The 21,636-nt window shown below is 33.6% G+C and overlaps 2 protein-coding genes across 2 annotated transcripts in view; one reads left to right on the top strand and one right to left on the bottom strand.

Moving 5' to 3' along the window:
* The window catches only part of LOC143348898 (lachesin), a 141,534-nt gene extending 133,447 nt beyond the window's left edge, over positions 1-8,087 (top strand). The window contains exon 4 of the mRNA XM_076779622.1: positions 6,929-8,087. Within this exon, the coding sequence (XP_076635737.1) occupies positions 6,929-7,341 (413 nt within the window). The 3' untranslated portion in view covers positions 7,342-8,087. The remainder of the gene's footprint in view (positions 1-6,928) is intronic.
* Positions 1-21,636, bottom strand: part of LOC143348831 (uncharacterized) — a 334,784-nt gene that overhangs the window by 83,266 nt on the left and 229,882 nt on the right. The window lies entirely within an intron of this gene.

Here is a 21,636-nt window from a genome sequence, read left to right as displayed (position 1 = left end):
TCGAAAGAAGCTGGGAGTTGAGACGATCGTCTCTGGTTTCTTGACCGAAGAGTGGTTTCCAATATGTGGTTAAACCTCAAATGGTTCGTTAGTACGTGTGAAGAGAGGTAAGCTCCAATTACTACTCGATATGTAGTTTTACCGATCTTATTGGAGCGTTGTTTTGGAGCGCGTAATTGCAAACTTTTTGCGTTGTTGGCAGAGAGACATATAAATTATATTATAGGTTCGATATAAACAAAAAACGTGTTTTACCAGTTCCGTTATTTACGATTTTCCATTTATCGATATCACTGCTTCTTTTTACGTATGAAATTAATGTATACGGCGTTAGGATACCGATGGAAGAAATTTTAAAAATCGAAACGAAGACATGAAATCGATGAAATGGCTCGTTTTCAAAATTTAATATTATCAGAATTATAAATAATTTTTCTCAGTCTCGATTATCCCTTATTCTCACACTTAAGGGAGTCTTCTACTGCAAATCGTCACAAAAATTCGATTTCTATTTTTCGGAGGAAGAAATTTAAAAGCTCGAAACGAAGACTTGAAATTGATGAGTTGGTAACATAATATACAGTCCACTTTATTATTGTTATACAGGGTGTTCGGCTACCCTTGGGGAAAATTTTAATGAGAGATTCTAGAAGCCAAAATAAGACGAAAATCAAGAATACAAAATTGTTGATGGAGGCTTCGTTAAAAAGTTATTAACGTTTCAAGTTCCGCCAGTGCTGAATTTTTTTCTCGAAAATGCGCAAAATTTCGGGGGTATGTTTATTCACCAAAAATGATTGTAATTGACCCCCGCAACCGAAAATAATTTTTCCAGAACGATTTAAAATTTTTTTTTTTGTTGAAAAATTTAGGCACCTACCCCCCGCTGATTTTTCTTAAAAATTCGTTTTTCATTTTTAATAATTTTATTTGACGCCCTATAGAAAAGTTGCCTAATACTTTGTTGTAGGTACCCATGAGCTCTACTTCAGAAAAAAGTTTCATTGAAATGTATCCACTATTGTAGGAGTTATGGCTGTTTGAAAATTGAACCACTTTTATGGGGTTTTTCTCATTTTGCGTGGTCAAGGATCAAGTTTTCGGATATTTTTGCGATTTGTACATATTCTTCGCCAAAATACGAGTAGTTTGCTTTTTTAAACATTAAAATCGTCCAATCCGTTCAGAAGTTATGACGTTTTAAAGATTCGCATGAAATTTCAGTGAAACATCTCAATGGTATGGTCAGACATGAAATTTTCGGTAATGAATTTTTTTCTCGAAACTGCGTAGGATTTCGAGGGTATATGTATTGACCAAAAATGATTGTAATTAACCCCTGTAACTAAAAATAATTTTTTTTTAACGATATGAAATTTTTTAATTTCGCCGAAAAATTTCAGCACCTACTCGAATTTTTTTCTCGAAAGTGGGTAGGATTTCGGGAGTATATCTAATGACCAAAACTGATTATAATTGACCCCCGCAACCGAAAATAATTTTTCCGTAAATGATTTGGAATTTTTGAATCTAATTGTTAATAACTTTTTAACGAAGCCTCCATCGACAAATTGGTATTCTTCTATTTCATCTTATTTTGGCCTGTAGAATTCCGCATTAAAATTTTTCCCAGGGGTGGCCGAACATCCTGTATAATACAATAAACCTTTTAAAAATCGCAAAACATCCATTTCAATCCCGACCAAGCAAATTCGAGCGCGAACAAAATAAAAGCAGCCATTATTTCGAAGAGCACGAGCACATCGGTACAGGCAAACATTTTCTCGATTTCGTTCGGCTGTAAAGATGGCGTGACCCCACGAATCGATTCGTGTCGGATCGCAGTCGATTAGAAGTCACGTTTCGAAAGCGGGTACACCGGTACATCCGGCCGCGGGAAACGGGAAATGGGAAACGGGAACAATAGACCGGGGAGCCTTTAATACAAAAAGCCGCGGCATTTTAGTAAATTTCGAACCCGGTACGCGTCCGTTACGCTCGAATTTGATTTTTATTCGTACAACAGAGCGAATGGTTGCGCCCCGTAACCGATTGAATGGCCCCGGCGAAGCAGTCGAAGCGTGCACAGTTCAAAAGAACGCGTTCACGTCGCGCGGAGAAGCGCTTAAAACTCGATCCACGCTCGCAAACGCGAGCGTTCGTCCGTGACGCCAGGGTACCGGAAGCCTCTCGAGCTGGTCTGGCAAGGGGGCGGGGGGGGGGGGGATAGGGTAGAATGGATGAGCAAAAGCGTACCCGGGGGATTGGGGGAAGGTTTTGCACCGTGTTTACAGTGTTCCGTCACACCTGATCATATAACAGACTCACGGGCGTCGCGACGGACCGTGTCGGTGAGCGTCGAGCGGACGATCGAGCAAACGAACGGTAGCCGGATAAGACGGAGGCGTCATACTTCTGCCGCGAAGGGGCAACTTAAAATTCTCAGAGCCCCGTCATCCTGGCGGATAACGCGACGGTTATTCGTGAAAGAACGAGAGAGACACGGAGAGAGAAGAGAATTTTCGTACGCTGCTCCCGTACGACCCTTAACCAGCCACGACGCACACAGTGGCTCGCGAAAGTATTCCAACGCCGTTAGAACCCTGTGCAATTAAACTATCCACGGTTAAATGTGAGGTCTGAACGTAATTTTGCAATTATCGTGCTGGGAAGGTACGAGTGTCTAGATGTTATAAGCTTGTTTATTACGGAATATTTTTTAATTTGTGGACCGTCTATGTGTCGTTTAATTATAATTACGGTTAATGTTTAGCAGGCATACTTAACTATATTAACCCTATTAACCTCTTGACATACGAGTTAATTTCGAATATGTTTTAAATGTATACTATTTAATTTTGTTTAAATTTGTTCGTACAAGATATGGCCACGAGAAAGAGTAGATTTGTATTACGAATACCTCGTGAATGTAAATATGTGTTAATGTTAATATATACAACTCATGATTGTAAAGCTTGACATCAAGATTTTATAACGAGTCAGACTCGTCATTGTATGGCAAAGAGTTAATCTATGAAGAATCGTTGAAATCGATGCGATAGAGTTGGTGGATTTTCTTTCTCAGTGTTTCTTACTTTCGTCAATAGATGTGAAAATCTACAATTTCTGGAATAGTGCACCTCCCTCGGTCGTCTGTAAAACGTCAAAATAAATATAGAAGACAGCATAAATTATAATAGTTGTTATGCTCGTCGGATAGAGGGTGAAGTGCCCTTTAAAACGAATCTTCATACAAGTCGATAGTAGAGTTCAATTTTCAAACGACCATAACTCCTACAATAGTGAATGTATTTCATTGAAATTTATTTATCTAGTACAGCTCATGGATACCTACAAAAAAGTGTTAAACATCATTTCCGTTAAAGGTCAAACAAATATATTAAAAATCAAAAATAAATTTTTAAGAGAAATCGACAGGGGGTAGGTGGACAAATTTTTCAGAGAAAATTAAAAAATTTCAAATCATTTTGAAAAAATTATTTTTTATTACGGAGGCTAATTACAATTATTTCTTGTCAATACACTTATCTCCGAAATCTTACGCACTTTCGAGAAAAAAATTCTTTACCAAACATACAAATGTCTGACCAGAAGAGATTATTCCCCTGAAATTTCATGCGTTTGTTTAAAACGTCATAACTTCTGAACTGATTGGAGGATTTTAATGTTTCGAAATTCAAACGACGCGTATTTTAGCGAAGAATATTTAAAAATTCCATAAGAATGGTCCAATTTTCAAACGACCATAACTTCTACAATAGTGAATGTATTTCATTGAAATTTATTTCTGAAGTAGAGCTCATGGATACCTATTAAAAAGTATTAAACAAGATTTTCGTAGAGCATCAGATTTTTTTCAAATGGTCATATCTACAAAAATCTTGAATATCTATGCTTACAAAAAATACTATACATTCTTACAATGTAGTTAAACGTGTGTACAAAATTTCAGATAAATGGATCTAGTGGTTACCCTTTTAAAAATTCCCAAAAAGTACTTTGTTCTTATACTTTTTGTACTTGCCAGCAGAGGGCTACGCTCTCTCACAAGTACTCGACCGATCACCTATTTCTAAATACTCTTTCCTTTTCTTACCTGCTACTCTCTTCCTCATTTATTCCTACAACAGCAAACTACTATACTGTTTAATATTAGTTTTAATCCCTTAAACTTTGAGAGCTCGAACTTTATACAATGTTAGTCTTACAAATTCAACCTTTAAGGTCCAGACTCTTTAAAGCTTCAAGAACTCAAAGTCTACGCAACATTAGTTACCATAGAGACATGACTTGATCCACATCATTATTGGCTGATCACAACTACAATTCCATCCAATTCATATGACAAAGGACGCGAACGAAACGTATCAAGACAGATACAGAGTAGAATAGAGCCATATTGAACGACGTAGTCGTAACTTCGGAATATTAACCATGAATAGAACAAAAATGTATCTCTCGCGAATATGGAGATCCTACTATTACGTAGCATGACCTCTAAAAAGATAAGAGTAGAGTTTTCCAGTGGAAATTGGTCGGAGCAAACGACCTTGCACCCCTTCTTCTTGCGCTGTTCAGTTTGTAAGTGCCCGGCTATCAAGCCATCTCTCTATGGTACATTACTTTGAAAAGTCACACGCAAAGTTCAGCATGCATATTTCTATCGTTTAAACCAGTATTTCCCAACCTACTTTGTGTTATGCCCCACCTAAGCTTTTCTAAAATTTCTATATAATTCTTATGTTAATATATCTATCTTTGGAGTCAGTGGTGCTTTCTAATAATTTACAGAACAATATTTCTTCAGCAAAATCACCTTTATTAATATATCTTACGTAAGTTGTAAGTATAGCCTCACTGTCTCTTAAAGTTGATTCATCTATGTGCATCGAGAATTTTCTTGTTTTTAGCTTTTCAAAAAATTGTATTTGAATATTCTCACTCATTTCGTCTATTCTTCTGCTAACAGTGTTGTTATTTAGTGACATAGTTATAACGTATTTGTAGTGAGAGTCGCCATACGGTTAACTTAAATTCTGAACGAGTCCATTTTCAAATTCCCCCCCCCCCCCCCCCCCCAATTGGGAAACACATTATTCTCGAAAGATAAATAACAAAGTGAGCAAAATTCTCGTTATGAAAAGTGTCTATAACTGTTTGTAAATTAGAATTCTTTTTTAAATTCATTTATAAATTGAAATCTAAACAATTGATGAATTTTGTAAATTAATATTAGGACGAACAAAGCCCTGACAAAAAGCTAGTTTCGATACCTAATCAGAGTTGGGAAAGATTGTTTACGGATAAATAATCGATTACAAATTTTAGTTTCATTCATAAATTCATTTATAAATTGGAATCTAAACAATTGATGAATTTTGTAAATTAATATTAGGACGAACAAAGCCCTGACAAAAAGCTAGTTTCGATACCTAATCAGAGTTGGGAAATTTGATTCCTGAATAACGAATACAAAATTTTAGGTTCAATCATAAATTTTTTTATAAATTGGAATCTATAAAATTGACGATATTTTAAAATTCATTTTCGAAAACAAGGCAAAAGGCTTTGTTTTCGAAAAAATCGATGTTGAAAATTTATGGATTATGCGTAAAATAGTGGGGACACTTGAATTTCAGTGCAAGTAGAAAAACAAATTAATAGTCAGACGCGTCAGACAAAGCGTACAGAATTTCACTTGTTCTGGTCACAGTTTCAAATTCAATTATCTCGAAAACGATGGTTCAATCGAGAAAATGTAATTCGTTCTTTTTTTCTTATTTTCACACGTAAAATCATGCTGTACTCGCTACTACACCACACATCCTCCCATTCCTATTCCTTTACACGAAGTCACAATTCAGAAAATAACAAATTTGAAATTATAAAATGTATTATTTTTAAAAATACCGTTTCTATTTCTAAAAATGGAAACACTGGTTTAAACTTGCAAGTAACGTATGGAACACACACTATCATGATCCGGAGCGTTGTAACTCGTTCCCATCTCGTTTCCTCACAACCCCAGAATTTTAAATTAATATAAGGACGAACAAAGCCCTGAGAAAAACCTAATTGCGATTCCTAATCATAGCTGGGAAAGTTTGTTTACGGATAAATAATCGATTACAAATTTTAGTTTCATTCATAAATTCATTTATAAATTGGAATCTATACAATTGATGAATTTTGTAAATTAATATTAGGACGAATAAAGCTCTGGGCAAAAGCTAGTTTCGATTCTTAGTCATAGTTGGGAAATTTGATTCATGAATAACGAATATGTAATTTTAGGTTCAATCATAAATTCATTTATAAATTAGAATCTATAAAATTGACGAATTTATTAAATTAATATTAGGATATGCAAAACCCTAGGCAATAGGCATTGTTTTCGAAAAAATCAACGTTGTAAATTTATGGAATATGCGTGAAATAATAGGCCACTTGAATTTCAGTGCAAGTATGAAAACAAATTAATGTTCAGGCATGTCAGACCAAGCTTACTGAATTTCACTTGTTCTGAACACATTTTCAAATTCAATTATCTCGAAAACGAAGACTTGATCGAGAAAATGTTATTTGTTCTTTTTTACTTAGATTTACATGTAGAATCATGCTCTACTCGCTATGATACCACTCATTCTCCCATTCCTATTACGACTTTACACGAAGTCAAGATGCAGAAAATAACAATTATAAAATGTATTATTTCTAAAAATACCGTTTCTATTTCTAAAAATAGAAACAGTGGTTTAAACTTGCTAGTAACGTATGGAACGCACACTATCGCGATCCGTTGTAACTCGTCCCCATCCCGTTTCCCCATAACACCAGTAAACAATATGGAGGGGGACAGAGACGGTAAGCAGCTCACGTCTGACGCGTCACGTTCTGGCATTTGCAGAGGCCAAGGCAGAGATAGCCGGTCCCCTGGAGAAGTTCGTGAGGCCGGGCAGCACCCTGCAGCTCCACTGTCTCGTGAAAAAATCGACCGAGACGCCCTCGTTTCTATTCTGGTACCACAACTTCCGGATGATCAACTACGACGTCGATCAGGGGGTCAATGTCAGCACCGATCTGACGGGACGCGAGAGCTGGTTGGAGGTGCCGCGCGCGTCCGATCGCCATTCCGGAAATTACACCTGCGAGGCGAGCAACGCGCAGCCGGCCCGTGTCCTGGTGCACGTGTTCAAGGGGGATAATCCGGCGGCCATGCAGCACAGCATCGCGTCCTCGCCATCAGTCATGGCGTGCAGCGCCCTGCTGATGATGTTCGCCACGTTGAAGCTGGTGCTGCACTCCACCACCACCAACTGACCATCGTGCGCCGGCACGCGCGTCGCCCGACGGATCTAAGGAGAACACGTCCACGTCGGTACCGACTCGGAGAGATCTGTGGCGTGACATGTGCTATGTTTTACGAAGTTCCAGGACGTGAGACGTTCGGGGGCCTTCGGAGGGTCCGTGTTCCCGAAGTTTACGAACGATGTTACACGGTAGGTGAGAAACGTTATCGCGGTGGTATACTTTTCCGCGGGTAACGGGGGACGCTCTGTGACCGTGTGCACGATTCTATAATCACTGTAAATAGCGTTAACCCGTTTACGGATGCTCAAAAGTAGCTGTTTCGAGGGACGCGAATAATGGGGGGAATATTTCGCCTTTATTCGCGTCGTTCGTGGGCGAATGATAAATCTCGTCGTTCGGTATCTCTACGTTGCTCAAGCTGGCATTTCACGCGGCGCCGTTCTATTAACTGTTGTGATACGTGTGACTGTAAGCTATGTGTACTATCGCGATAATAGAACTGTAATTGTGTAATCTGTCTGCGACGAGCGGCACGATTAATGGCGGCAGTCCTGTCGCGATCCGGCGCGTTTTACCGACCCGAAAACTTTCCGCGACGCGCCGCAACCCGCCGTAACGACAACTTCATTCGGACGGGTTGTTAACGCCAACGGGCGAAATTTGTTACGTTAATAGCGGACGACGCGGGGCGTACGCGACCATTTAGCGTCGACCGACTGTCGCGAGAAGAATCGCACGCGGTCGCCTCGGAAAGTAAGTAAACGCATCCTGAGCGGTTCATATTTAGCGAGATGCGACAAAATTTTGTTGCTTTTCTATTATTTTGATCGAGACTTTTGGGGAACTTCTTTTTTGACAGTGTAATACAGTGTTCCCTGAGGTAGACGAAAATAGAAACACTCGGAGTGAGTGAAATGGAGAGAAATATTCAACGTTTTGTTTATTCTAATAGATTCTAAAATCGTTCGTAAATCAAAGAACGTTCGTAGCTTTGATTACAAATTTTCGTATGGTAGCTCAACTTAAAAATAATGAAGCTTGATTTAGTAATAACGTTATGCCTTTTAACATATTTCACTAGCCAATTATCAATCTATTCTTGAGTCACGTTTTTCGTGAGTTCAACATCTGGTCCTCATGTATTTCTTTTTCTTTATTTTTAAATTTCGTTTTTTAAAGAAGTAAACGCCTCTGAGCAGTTCAAATTTAGCGAGATGCATCAAAATTTTGATGCTTTTCTATGATTTTGATCGAGACTTTTGGGGAACTTGTTTTTTGGCAGTGTAATACAGTGTTCCCTGAGGTAGACGAAAATAGAAACACTCGGAGTGAGTAAAATAGAGAGAAATATTCAACGTTTTGTTCATTCTAATAGATTGTAAAATCGTTCATAAATTAAAGTACATTTGTGACTTTGTTTACAAATTTTCGTATGATAGTTCGACTTGAAAATAGCGAAGCTTGATTTGTTAATAACGTTATACCTTTTAACATATTTCACTAGCCAATTATCAATCTATATTTGAGTCACGTTTTTCGTGAGTTCAACATCTGGTACTTATGTATTTCTTTTTCTTTATTTTTAAATTTCGTTTTTTAAAGAAGTAAACGCCTCTGAGCAGTTCAAATTTAGCGAGATGCGTCAAAATTTTGTTGCTTTTCTATTATTTTGATCGAGACTATTGGGGAATTTCTTTTTTGACAGTGTAATACAGTGTTCCCTGAGGTAGACGAAAATAGAAACACTCGGAGTGAGTAAAATAGAGAGAAATATTCAACGTTTTGTTCATTCTAATAGATTGTAAAATCGTTCATAAATTAAAGTACATTTGTGACTTTGTTTACAAATTTTCGTATGATAGTTCGACTTGAAAATAGCGAAGCTTGATTTGTTAATAACGTTATACCTTTTAACATATTTCACTAGCCAATTATCAATCTATATTTGAGTCACGTTTTTCGTGAGTTCAACATCTGGTACTTATGTATTTCTTTTTCTTTATTTTTAAATTTCGTTTTTTAAAGAAGTAAACGCCTCTGAGCAGTTCAAATTTAGCGAGATGCATCAAAATTTTGATGCTTTTCTATGATTTTGATCGAGACTTTTGGGGAACTTGTTTTTTGGCAGTGTAATACAGTGTTCCCTGAGGTAGACGAAAATAGAAACACTCGGAGTGAGTGAAATGGAGAGAAATATTCAACGTTTTGTTTATTCTAATAGATTCTAAAATCGTTCGTAAATCAAAGAACGTTCGTAGCGTTTTTACAAATTTTCGTATGGTAGCTCAACTTAAAAATAGTGAAGCTTGATTTGTTAATAACATGATGCCTATTAATATATTTATTAGGCAATCGTCAATGTATTCTCTCACATCATTTTAGTGAGTTCAAATATCTGGTCCTCATGTATTTCTTTTTCTTTTATTTTTAAATTTCGTTTTTTACAGAAGTATGGTTAGTTTCATATACAGGGTGTTCGGCCACTCCTGGGAAAAATTTTAATGGAAGATTCTAGAGGCCAAAATAAGACGAAAATCAAGAATACCAATTTGTTGATGGAGGCTTTGATAAAAAGTTATTAACGTGTAAAGTTCTGCTCGTATTGAATTTTTTTCTCAAAAATGCGCAGGATTTCGGGAATATATCTATTCACCAAAAATGATTGTAATTGACCCCCGCAACCGAAAATAATTTTTTGAGAATGATTTGAAACTTTTCAACTTTCAGGGTAACAGGCAGTTATGGTCAGACATTATATTTTTAGTAATGAATTTTTTTCTCGGAAATGCGTAAGATTTCGGGCGTATGTGTATTCACCAAAAATGATTGTAATTAACCCCCACAACTGAAAATAATTTTTCCAGAACGATTTGAAATTTTTAAATTTAATTGTTAATAACTTTTTAACGGAGCCTCAGTCAAGAAATTGATATTCTTGATTTTCGTCTTATTTTGGTCTCTAGAATTCCCCATTAAAATTTTTCCCAGGCTGAACACCCTGTATAAGCATTTAATGGTAAAGATTGCAACGTTCATTCAGAGAGTAGCGAACATTAGCGAGAGATTACTGTAATAACTGTAATAAGTTTCTTTCTTGTCAACCTATCAACAATTTAATAATTAATAACCAGTAATAAACTGCAGTCAGCTCATTTGCATGGCACGAAAAAATAAAAAATATGCCCTGATCGTCGAACGTATATTTGTTGATTTTAATACAGAAATTAAAAAGTATTAGAAAATGAATATTTCAGTGATTTGTTCTAAACCACCACTATTTGTTGCAAACATGTGCATATATACGTTAATGATTCGACCGAGTTAAACAAATAAAAATATTAAAAGAATATTTATACTTTTTAGATTTACAATTTATAATTTTTAGATTTTAGTAGCACAATGATCCTGAACACAAAACAAAGGTTGAAATATTTTCAAGGAAATGATATAGAGTCCGGACTCGAAGACAATTGAAAATTTGTTAAAAATGAAGAAACAATAATGTTTATATCGATACATTGAAATTTGAACAGAAGAGTATAAATAAGCGTACATATTATTAAAAAATAACTCTGCAGCATGTTAAATCGCTTTATTGATTTAGATAGACACACTATTAGTTTATCAAAATACATAATATTAAATATAGATTTTGAGGCGTTAACTTATTTTCCAATGTATCGTAATGGGGCAAAATTAATATTTTGTTTATACTTTCGTAATATACTTGACTAGGAAAATACTTATCTGAAATATTTATCGTCGTTACAAAACTTATATCTTACTATTTTATCCGGATTTGCTGATCGTTAATTTATTTTCTGAGGCGACTGTAAATTCGAATCAGAGATTGGGCAGAATTTTACATCGAGTTAGGCGAATTAGTATGCACCCATCTAGGGTAACTGTCTCACTAATTAGTTAAGGAAATACGAACTTCGATTAACTAAAACAAATAGAACTAATGTCCTTTTATTTAAAAAGATTATTTCGATTGAAAAATATCAAGATATTCCAGTGATCGAACTCCTGAAATTCATTCTAATATCGATTTAGTCTTCCAAAAGATTTTAGTTTAAGATTTAATTTTAGGTTTAACTAAAAAAATTTTAATTCAAGAAATAAATAAAATTAATGAGTAAATTGTATTAAAAGTTACACGATCTTATAATATTCGTTCGTTTTAGTAATTAGTAAGGAAATCACTGTTGAATTAAAGATACTTGGAAACAGAATTCAAGTATGAAATTAATAATATATTATCTTTTGAATCTTGTTTTCTTAATACTATAAAAGAAAAATTCCAAGTGTCCGATAACTGGAGCATGGTAAAAAACATAACGATTTTATTTCGTACGAAGTTTCATTTTTGAATAAATCAATGAACAATTTGTATTTTCGAATATCATAAATTTTCAGTTATTGTAATCCTCGCGTTATGACTGCTAGTCACTGTAAAGTCTAGTATACAAAACGTCGAAATTCTGATGGAACACTCGTTGAAAGAGTCGAGCTTCGTCGACGTGACAATTATTTTCGACTAATTAGAAAAAGAGCACAGAGGAACTGTTTTTTGCAAAATTAAAAATAATCCCTAGAATAGAGACGAGTCAACTTTTTCACGGCATAGTTTTTTAAACATTAGACGAGAATAAATTCTACCGACATTGCTTTTCACGAAAAACATTTTGCCACTGGTTCATTAACGTGTATGAGGAATAATTTTTACTAAATATTCCATGAACCGACGAATTTAATTTTAGGTTAGAACTTTTCAGGAACGTGTATGTGACGTTACAAATCTCTGCTGTGGGTTTCAAATGAAACGACGTTACTCGTAAAATTTTTTCGTATATCCTGGTGCCATTTCTGAAATGTACATTCAATTCTGGGGCATAAATGTTTGGGCTGACATAATTGAAAAAGCAATCGTTGGCTCTTCGAATGTAATATCGCGTCCCGTGAATCATTAGACGCGCTTGAAACTCGGAAGAATTTAATTTTCCAACAAAATGGAACGCCAATGCCACGTTTCGGTAGAAGTGTCAGAGATTTTTTTGAATATTCAATATGGTGGCTAGCTTGGCCACCTGCGATCCCGGGACTTAACACTTATGGATTTTTACTTATGGCGTCGCGTCGAGACTTTTGTGCACCGGGCCAATACGAGTCGCGAAAGAAAATTATTCTTGCGTTCGAGTATTCGAAAATGGCGAATACCGTCGCCAGAAAAAAAATGGAAATCGTTTCCAACAATTTTTACGCCAGAAAACGAAGTAATTACTAATTTTAACGAAATTACTTTCGTTCTATATCGATTAAAATAAGTTTCAGTTTGTTGATGAGGTCAGGATACGAAATAATAAACATAGACAAAATTAACGAACAAGATAGAAATTTATATAAATGCAAATATAGCTGTACAGGAGTGTTCTATTTGACATGTAACGACGTAATGCGACGATCTGTCGTCGAAACGCAATATTCGCGACGTGCTCAAACATTTACAGCTCGAACATTCTCAGCAGGCGATGACTGGACATCTATTCAGTGCCTGAGAAGTAAGCTCGTCCATTTTTCTAACAGAGTTTACGAATTTTCATCTGAAAAATTTACTAAATCGGTCAGTATTTATTTGGATGAAATCACCAGTGTGAAATAAGGGGTAAAAATATTAGATTCGTTCGTAAATCTTTGTCTAATCATTTAAAAAAATCGTTAATAGATTTTAATTTATAACTGAGAAGTTAGTTTATGAATATATCCAAAATCTCAACTTTTAATCGTTTTCAACAATTTTTACGTCAGAAAACGAGTAATTTCTAATTTTAACAAAATTACTTTCGTTCTATATCAATTAAAATAAATTCCAGTTTACGAATTTTCGTCCAAAAAACTTACTAAATCAGTCAGGATTTATTTAGATGAAATCACCAATGTGAAATCAGGAATAAAAATATTTAATTCGTTCATAAATATTTTTCTGAATGTTTAAAAAAATCGATAATAGATTTTAATTTATAACTGAGAAGTTAGTTTACGAATCAGTTTAAAATCCCAACTCTTAAACGTTTCCAATAATTTTTACATCAGAAAACGATAAATTTCTAATTTTAACAAAATTACTTTCGTTCTATATCGATTAAAATAAATTCCAGTTTACGAATTTTCATCTAAAAAATTTACGAAATCGGTCAGTATTTATTTGGATGAAATTAACAATGTAAAATAAGGGATAAAAATATTAGATTCGTTCGTAAATAGTTTTCTGAATATTTAAAAAAATCGTTAATAGATTTTAATTTATAACTGAGAAGTTAATTTACGAATCAAACTAAAATCCCAACTCTTAAACGTTACCAATAATTTTTACATCAGAAAACGATAAATTTCTAATTTTAACAAAATTACTTTCCTTCTATATCGATTAAAATAAATTCCAGTTTACGAATTTTCATCTAAAAAATTTACGAAATCGGTCAGTATTTATTTGGATGAAATTAACAATGTAAAATAAGGAATAAAAATATTAGATTCGATTGTAAATATTTGTCTGAATATTTAAAGAAATCGTTAATAGATTTTAATTTATAACTGAGAAGTTAATTTACGAATCAATCTAAAATCCCAACTCTTAAACGTTTCCAATAATTTTTACATCAGAAAAGGATAAATTTCTAATTTTAACAAAATTACTTTCGTTCTATATCGATTAAAATAAATTCCAGTTTACGAATTTTCGTCCAAAAAACTTACTAAATCAGTCAGGATTTATTTAGATGAAATCGCCAATGTGAAATCAGGAATAAAAATATTTAATTCGTTTATAAATATTTTTCTGAATGTTTAAAAAAATCGTTAATAGATTTTAATTTATAACTGAGAAGTTAGTTTACGAACCAATCTAAAATCCCAACTCTTAATCGAGCATCGATTTATTTTAAAAAATGAAGCTTCCGTACGAAGAATGTCGTGCACGTTTTCGGTTTGTTTTTTCGCGTGGATTTAAGCTGTACCATCGATTCTGTGTACTCAACTTTTCAGCCATTCACCAGCGTCCGACAAAAGTTGATCGGTATCGAGTGTGCAACGGGAGATCGAGAAAATAAAGCTGTACGAATTCAAGCGACCAGTCGCGCTGTGTGTGTTTACTCGTTGCTCGAAACTTTAATCCAGCCAACAATTTTGCCCATCTTTTTTTCGAATTGTTCCAACGATAACGAGACTTGATAAGGGATTAAATCGGGGCGAAGTTTCCCGGTTATAGTAATGGAATATTCCATATTCGGCCTACGTACAGGTGCGCGTAATTAATCGTGATAATCCCGGCGTAATGCAGCAGAGCCTAACGACATTATCTTCTATTGCCTTGCTCCGCACAGACGACCTTGCTCATAATGTCCAAATTAGTTCTATCCGACGTCCGCAAAATGGCCGTGCTCAGGTGTACACGTAGAGGGGACCGTCGTTCGTTTTGGGGTTTCGAAAGTCGTCGCGTAAAGTATCGACACAACAGTCGATGGCGTTTAAACGTTTAGAGTATCACCAGCGACGAACTGCGTCGCTGTCGTAATGTTAACGTACGATTTACTCGCGCAAATCAGCATACAACCATTTTGACGATAAAACGTCGCGGGGAAAATTAATTTTGAAACACGTTTCTGAAGTGAAAAGGCAATATATACATTTTCCTTTTATTCGAAAATATAATAGTAATCAATGTGACAATATTAACGGAGATGTTGGCTAATTTAGCTCGTTAATATTGTGTGAAAAAGTGACAATTTCATTATCTTGTTATTTTATGATAAATGTTTTGAATGAAACAATATCCCAAAGCATAAAGATTAAAAACAATATCAACGTGGAATCAGTTTATAATTGTTGCCTACTATTGTTTGTTATACTTTAATTTAATTTGATTCGTAGAGAAACTTTGAAATAAAATTAACTGTTTTCTTTTAATTCGAAAATAAAATAGTAGACTTATTTAATGTCACAATATTAACAGAGCTGTTAGCTAATTTAACTCTTTGATATTGTGTGGTATATTTTTTTATTCATTTTTAGTGCATGGTAGATATAGGTTTGAAAAAATAAAAATTTCATTATGTTGTTATTTTATGATAAATGTTTTCGATGAAACAAAATCCCAAAGCATAAAGATTAAAAACAATATCAATATACAATTAGTTTTTAACGTTGTCTTCTATAATTTGTTATACTTTAATTTAATTTAATTCGTAGAGAAACTTTAAAATAAAATTAACTGTTTTCGTTTAATTCGAAAATACAATAGGAAACTTATTTATTGTCACAATATTAACCGAGCAATTAGCCAATTTAACTTTTAAATATTGTATGGTATATTTTTTTTACAAGATGTTCGGCCTTCTCGGGGAAAAATTTTAATGGGAGATTCTAGAGGCCAAAATAAGACGAAAATCAAGAATACTAATTTGTTGATGGAGGCTTCGTTAAAAAGTTATTAACGTTCAAAGTTCCGCCCATACTGAATTTTTTTTTAGAAAGTGGGTAGAATTTCGGGGGTAGGGCTATTCACCAAAAATGATTATAAGTGATCCCTGCAATCAAAAATAATTTTTTTAGAACGATTTGAAATGTCTTAATTTTATCGAAAAATTTATCCAGTTATTGACTTTTTTTCTCGAAACTGGTTAGGATTTCGAGGGTATGCTTATTCACCAAAAATGATTATAATTTTCCCCACTAGATAAAAATAATTTTTCCAGAACGATTTAAAATTTTTTTTTTAGTTTAAAAATTTTGGCACCTACCCCCTGTCGATGTTTCTTAAAAATTCGTTTTTCATTTTTAATAAATTTGATTGGCGCTGTACAGAAAAGTTGTATAATACTTTTTTATAGTTATCCATGAACTCTAGTTCTCCCCAAAATTTCAATGAAATATATTCACTATTGTCGGAACTATGGCTGTTTGAAAATTGGACCATTTTTATAGGGTTTTTCTCATTTTGCGAAGTGAAGGAATAACTTTTCCAATATTTTTTAAATTTCACTATATTCTTCTCTAAAACACGTGTTGTTTGCTTTTTAAAACATTAAAATCGTCCAAACCGTTCAGGAGTTATGATGTTTCAAAGATTCACATGAAATTTTGGGGAACCATTTAAAACCTCAGACTATATTTTCGGTATGCAATTTTTTTCTCGAAAATGGGTAGGATGTCGGGGGTAGGTCTATTCACCATAAATGATTATAATTGACCCCTGCAATTAAAAATAATTTTGTTAGAACGATTTGAAATTTTTTAATTTTTTCGAAAAGTTACACACCTTTTCCGATTTTATTTCTAGAAAATGGATAGGATTTTGAGGGTATGTCTACTCACCAAAAATGCTTGTAATTGACCCCTGTAACTGAATATAATTTTTTTAGTATGATTTGAAATTTTCTAATTTTGTCTAAAAATTTCAGTACCTACTCGAATTTTTTTCTCGAAACTCGGTAGGATTTCAGGGGTACGTATATTCACAAAAAATAATTGTGTTTGACCCCTGCAATTAAAAATAATTTTTTTAGAATGATTTGAAATTTTTTAATTTAATTTTTTAATAACTTTTTAATGAAGCCTCAGTCAAGAAATCAGTCTCATTTTGGCCTCTAGAATCTCTCATTAAAATTTTTCCCAGAGGTGACCGAACACCTTGTATATTCTTAGCTTTATGTACATAAAGGTTCAAAAAAAGTATTTCATTGTCATTTAATGATAAAATTCCAAAGCATAAAAATTAAAAACAATATCAACGTGGAATCATTTCTTATACTTCGAAATATCATCTAATGATATCCAACCTCTTACAAATCGAATAATTTGAAAATTATAATTTCTTGTAAAACAATATGTTTTTACTGCAAAAGAAAGATTGTTTTGCAAACTAAATCATTCAATATGCCCGACTAAAAATCTTGCCTTTTCACTTTGAAAATGCGCGCGAAAATAAATACTTCCCGGAAAGTTTTGTCGCGAAAATACGAGTAGGTTAAATTATGCGAGTGTACACGTAGAAGAAAGAATAACGTTATTCTCGGTTGGACCGCGATACTATCGATTTCTATCGTTCGTTATATCCGACTATTATTGTACTATATATTTTCTATACGACAGTTAATCGTTATCGATAAATTATATGGTAGATCCTTTAAACGAACGTTTGCGTTTTATTGTCTGATGAAAAGTACAGACACGATCATCTGGACCACGATATATCGCAGCGTTAGTATTGTCGCATGTTTCGAGCTAATCCACTATAGTAGACAACTGTTTCACGTATTGTACACATCGTCGACGCGGATAATCCAATTTTACAAATAATAAACTGATCGTGTTACGTGTACGAGCGATGTACCGACCGTCGAGCGAATGATGAAGCTCAATGATAGCGTGCGCGTGCCTCTGGGAGTACTACGGTTAAATGAAAATCCCTGTAATAATTGGAGGATGGATCGCGATTAACCGATCGATCGAACTTGTTGTAATAGGAAACCGAAACTATTATGTTTCTTCGAGCGTACGCCACTTGACGAGGGATTTGATTCGTATAAGTTAGAACGATTAAATAATTTAATGTGATGTTCGATGATATCGTCGCTGTCTGTTATAATGTATATATATATATACAGCAAACGTATATATATATTATATATATATATGTTACGGACGTCGTACAATGTTAATCTCATTTACAGTTGAATAAAGTTTTCATATAAATTCCACTCGACTTTGAAATCGATGCGTGTTCTTTAATTATTCGCACGGCTAAGCGATAGCGGAACATTAACGGAGATATTTTAATTTTGAACAGGATATTTTGATTTCGAACATAATACCGGGTTTGATAATCATAAACTCGAGCGAATTAATTCAGGGGCGCCAGCCACTCGGTGGATACACAACGAACTGTGTCGCTGAATTGCATTGCAGTCGCGAGAATGAGCACTTTGTTGCAAAATACGAGGCAAAAAAAAAAAAGAAAATTATGCTAATGCATTTACTGTTCGAATCGAGGGGGAGATTCTCGCGTAACGGATCTCTAGAAGTGATGTTTCATGAATTCTTTTTGAAAAAGCTTTTTCGCAATTTGGATTTAATTCTTTGAAAGGTATAAGACATTTTAAAATTCGTTTATGTCGATGTCTTTCATTATTCATTAATGTGAAATAGAAAATTGAAATGTTTATGTAGCGTTTGGAAGGAAAATCACCCTCTTTTCTTGGGTAAATTGATTTTATGTCGATGAGGAATTGTAAAGAAAATTAAAAATCAAATTTTAGGATCCTGGAGAAATGTATGGTGAATAATATGAAAAATATGATTTTGAGACGTGTTTAAAATTTTTAATATGATTTCACCAAACAGCCTGTAGCTCCATTACTTCTGCAAATTGGCCCTTAAAATTGTACAAGCTTACTTTTTAAACCTCGAACCTTCAATTTACAAGACAAATTCTCCTTAATACTAGATTTACGGGCATTGATCGTACATATATTTATTGATACCTTTCATGTTGACGGTTACCTTAAAATACGATTTTTCTTTTAATTAGAATATATATTCATACCATTGCATCAATCAAATTCAACATAAGTTGTTAAAAAATAATATTTACGCGTTCTGCAATTTTTAATATGGAATCTGACATTCGTCAAATTGACGGCTTCTAAATCTTCGGCCATTTTTTGTGATTTTTTTTTAACGACAGGTAGGTTGTTTTGTAGTGACATTTTGCAGATATATTTATTCGTCTTATAGGTATATACAGTATTTTTTTCATCAAAAAATATTAAAAATTGCGAGAGTTATAGCTTCTTGTTTAAAAAAACGCATTTAAACTAGCTTACATGATATTTCAAGATCTAGCAGACCGATTGACTTCAAATTTGGAGAGAATATTCAGCAGACACGCCTTTATAGCTGGAACTAGAGATTTAAAAAAATATTGAGTTTTACTATTTTTTTTTTGATACGAAAAAGTCAAAAGAACGATTAACAAATAGAAATTCGAAACTTGAAGCGTCGCCATTTCTTTATTTATCAGGATTTCGACTTCTCCCTGGTTCCTGCTATAACTACAACCTTCCTTATGAAGATACTTTAACCCCCTCTGTTTCAAATTATCTGGAATCCTGAAAGCCATTGGAGCACCTTTTCCAAAAGAGCCATTAAATAAGAAGTTATATTTCCCACGATTTTTAATATTTTTCCATGAAAAAAAATATTGTACATGCTTATAAGATGAATAAATATATCTACAAAGTCTCAGTACAAAACAGCCTACCTATCATTAGACAAAAAATCACAAAAAGGGCCGTGAAATTGACAGTCTAGACAGCAATACCTCCTTAATCTAGTGTTAATAAGGGCACGACTTGGATAAGAAAATTCTTAGATGATGTAACAATAATTTTTCAAATAAATATTTATCGTTCTACATTTCAGGTGAAAGAAGACTAACGAAATAAAAGAAATATTTAATTACAGTTCCCAGAATGTAAAATGAAAATATTCAGGAATTCTTTTCAATAATTCTTTATACATTTATTATCCAGCGATACCTCGAAAAAGAATCAGCAAAAATATTTATTATTTGCTTAGTTATGATATACGATACACGAGGAACGTGTTGTTCGAATAAAAGCATGCGATGCAATAATTATAAAAAAGCAAAGTCTGGATTGTATACATGGTAAACAATAGTTTTAATTATAAACACATATCTCCCATATTAATACAAAAGCATCGAAACCTTTATTTTTATTCTTTTATTTTGAAAACAAATGAAATGGATAATAAAAACGTTAACGAATGAAGCACTGAAAGAGCTTTCCGATAATTTATTAAAACGCGTACTTTATTTGGGTAGACCGTTTAAAAATAACGGATCGAAGTGACTAAAATCGCGCAATATTTTCTGGGTCACCCACATAGCTACAAGAAGAATTGAAAGGTAATATAAAGACAGTTTTCTTAAATATTTTCAGACCTGTATCCATCTGTCGTATTTAATAGTATGTAATTATGTTTTTCTTATTTTTTCAAACCGTCGTCAGAATGCGTGGTAATAATTTATTTTACCCTGTGTTAAATTATATCTAACAGTCCTGGGTTAGTACATTGGCTGCAAGTATTCGACTAAACATAACATTTCATATATGCAAATTTTTATATAACAAATACTTTAAATACGTTTATATTGAAACCAAATTTTTTAAATTACATCTCAAGTTCTGGTTAACCAATTGATTTAAAATTTGGGATAAATTTTCAATAGTTTTCAAAGTTTTCTAGCACGATGGGCAAAAAAAAACACAAAAATTTCAAAACTGAATCTTCAAAGGGCCACCATATTTTGTTTAATTTAGAGAAATTGTTTATACGCGAGTCACGCTATGACTACATTCATATTAATCAAAAAGCTTTGTGGCTGTTTTCGTTTCAGCTTTCAGCAGAATTCCAGCTTTCAAAAATACTCCATATTTGAAATTATACAACTTCTGGAATTATTAGTATTTTCATTAAAGAAAAAATTATTAATACTGTGGAAATAGGATTTAAGTATGTATGTAAAAGGTATACAGTAAAAAGTGTTATGGTTTCTTTGGGGAAGAAGTTCCAAAGAAGTCGATTTCTTTCAGGCTGGATTGAATTTTTATTTATATTTCATAAGTTATTTTTTTGTCATGTAACATTGTTATATTTTCAGTATATTTTTCTATTGTATCATCAGACAGCGGGGCTCAGGTAAGTGTAATAATTTTCCATAAAACACTGTAAACTCGCAGACAAATTTTTTATCGACCAAGGAATTAGAAAAAGCAACAACACGAAGAACAAAAGACACTGATGGACAACGAATTAACTCGTTAAAAACACAGAGGATACGATTCACAAAAGAAGCTCCATTTCAGGAGACTTCAATGGGTCCTCACGAAGAATCTCTTAGTTGTCTCCATTATTTACTACTTAAAAGTAACGAGCAAAGGAAAAGCATCAAATTAAATGCATTTATTATCTCACATACCGTCAATTCAGCGTGGTTGTTTCAAAGCTATTCAAGTATACAATGTAGGAAATTTTATAGTGCAAAAAATGAATAGAAACTCGTTCGAAAGAGTAATTATAAAGTCGCGATAGCATACAACTCTAAAAGAAAGAAATTTGTTTCTTTTTTATGTTATTTCCTCGATGAAATTAGTTTTCGTTCGAAACACTCGTGGAATATATTTATGAAATAAATATTTCATTTCAGGCACGTTTCATAGT

The sequence above is a fragment of the Colletes latitarsis genome, chromosome 2 (genome assembly GCF_051014445.1).
Source record: "Colletes latitarsis isolate SP2378_abdomen chromosome 2, iyColLati1, whole genome shotgun sequence".
Taxonomy (NCBI): domain Eukaryota; kingdom Metazoa; phylum Arthropoda; class Insecta; order Hymenoptera; family Colletidae; genus Colletes; species Colletes latitarsis.
Note: the sequence above shows the minus strand (reverse complement) of the source record. Positions and strands in the feature narration are given on the sequence as shown.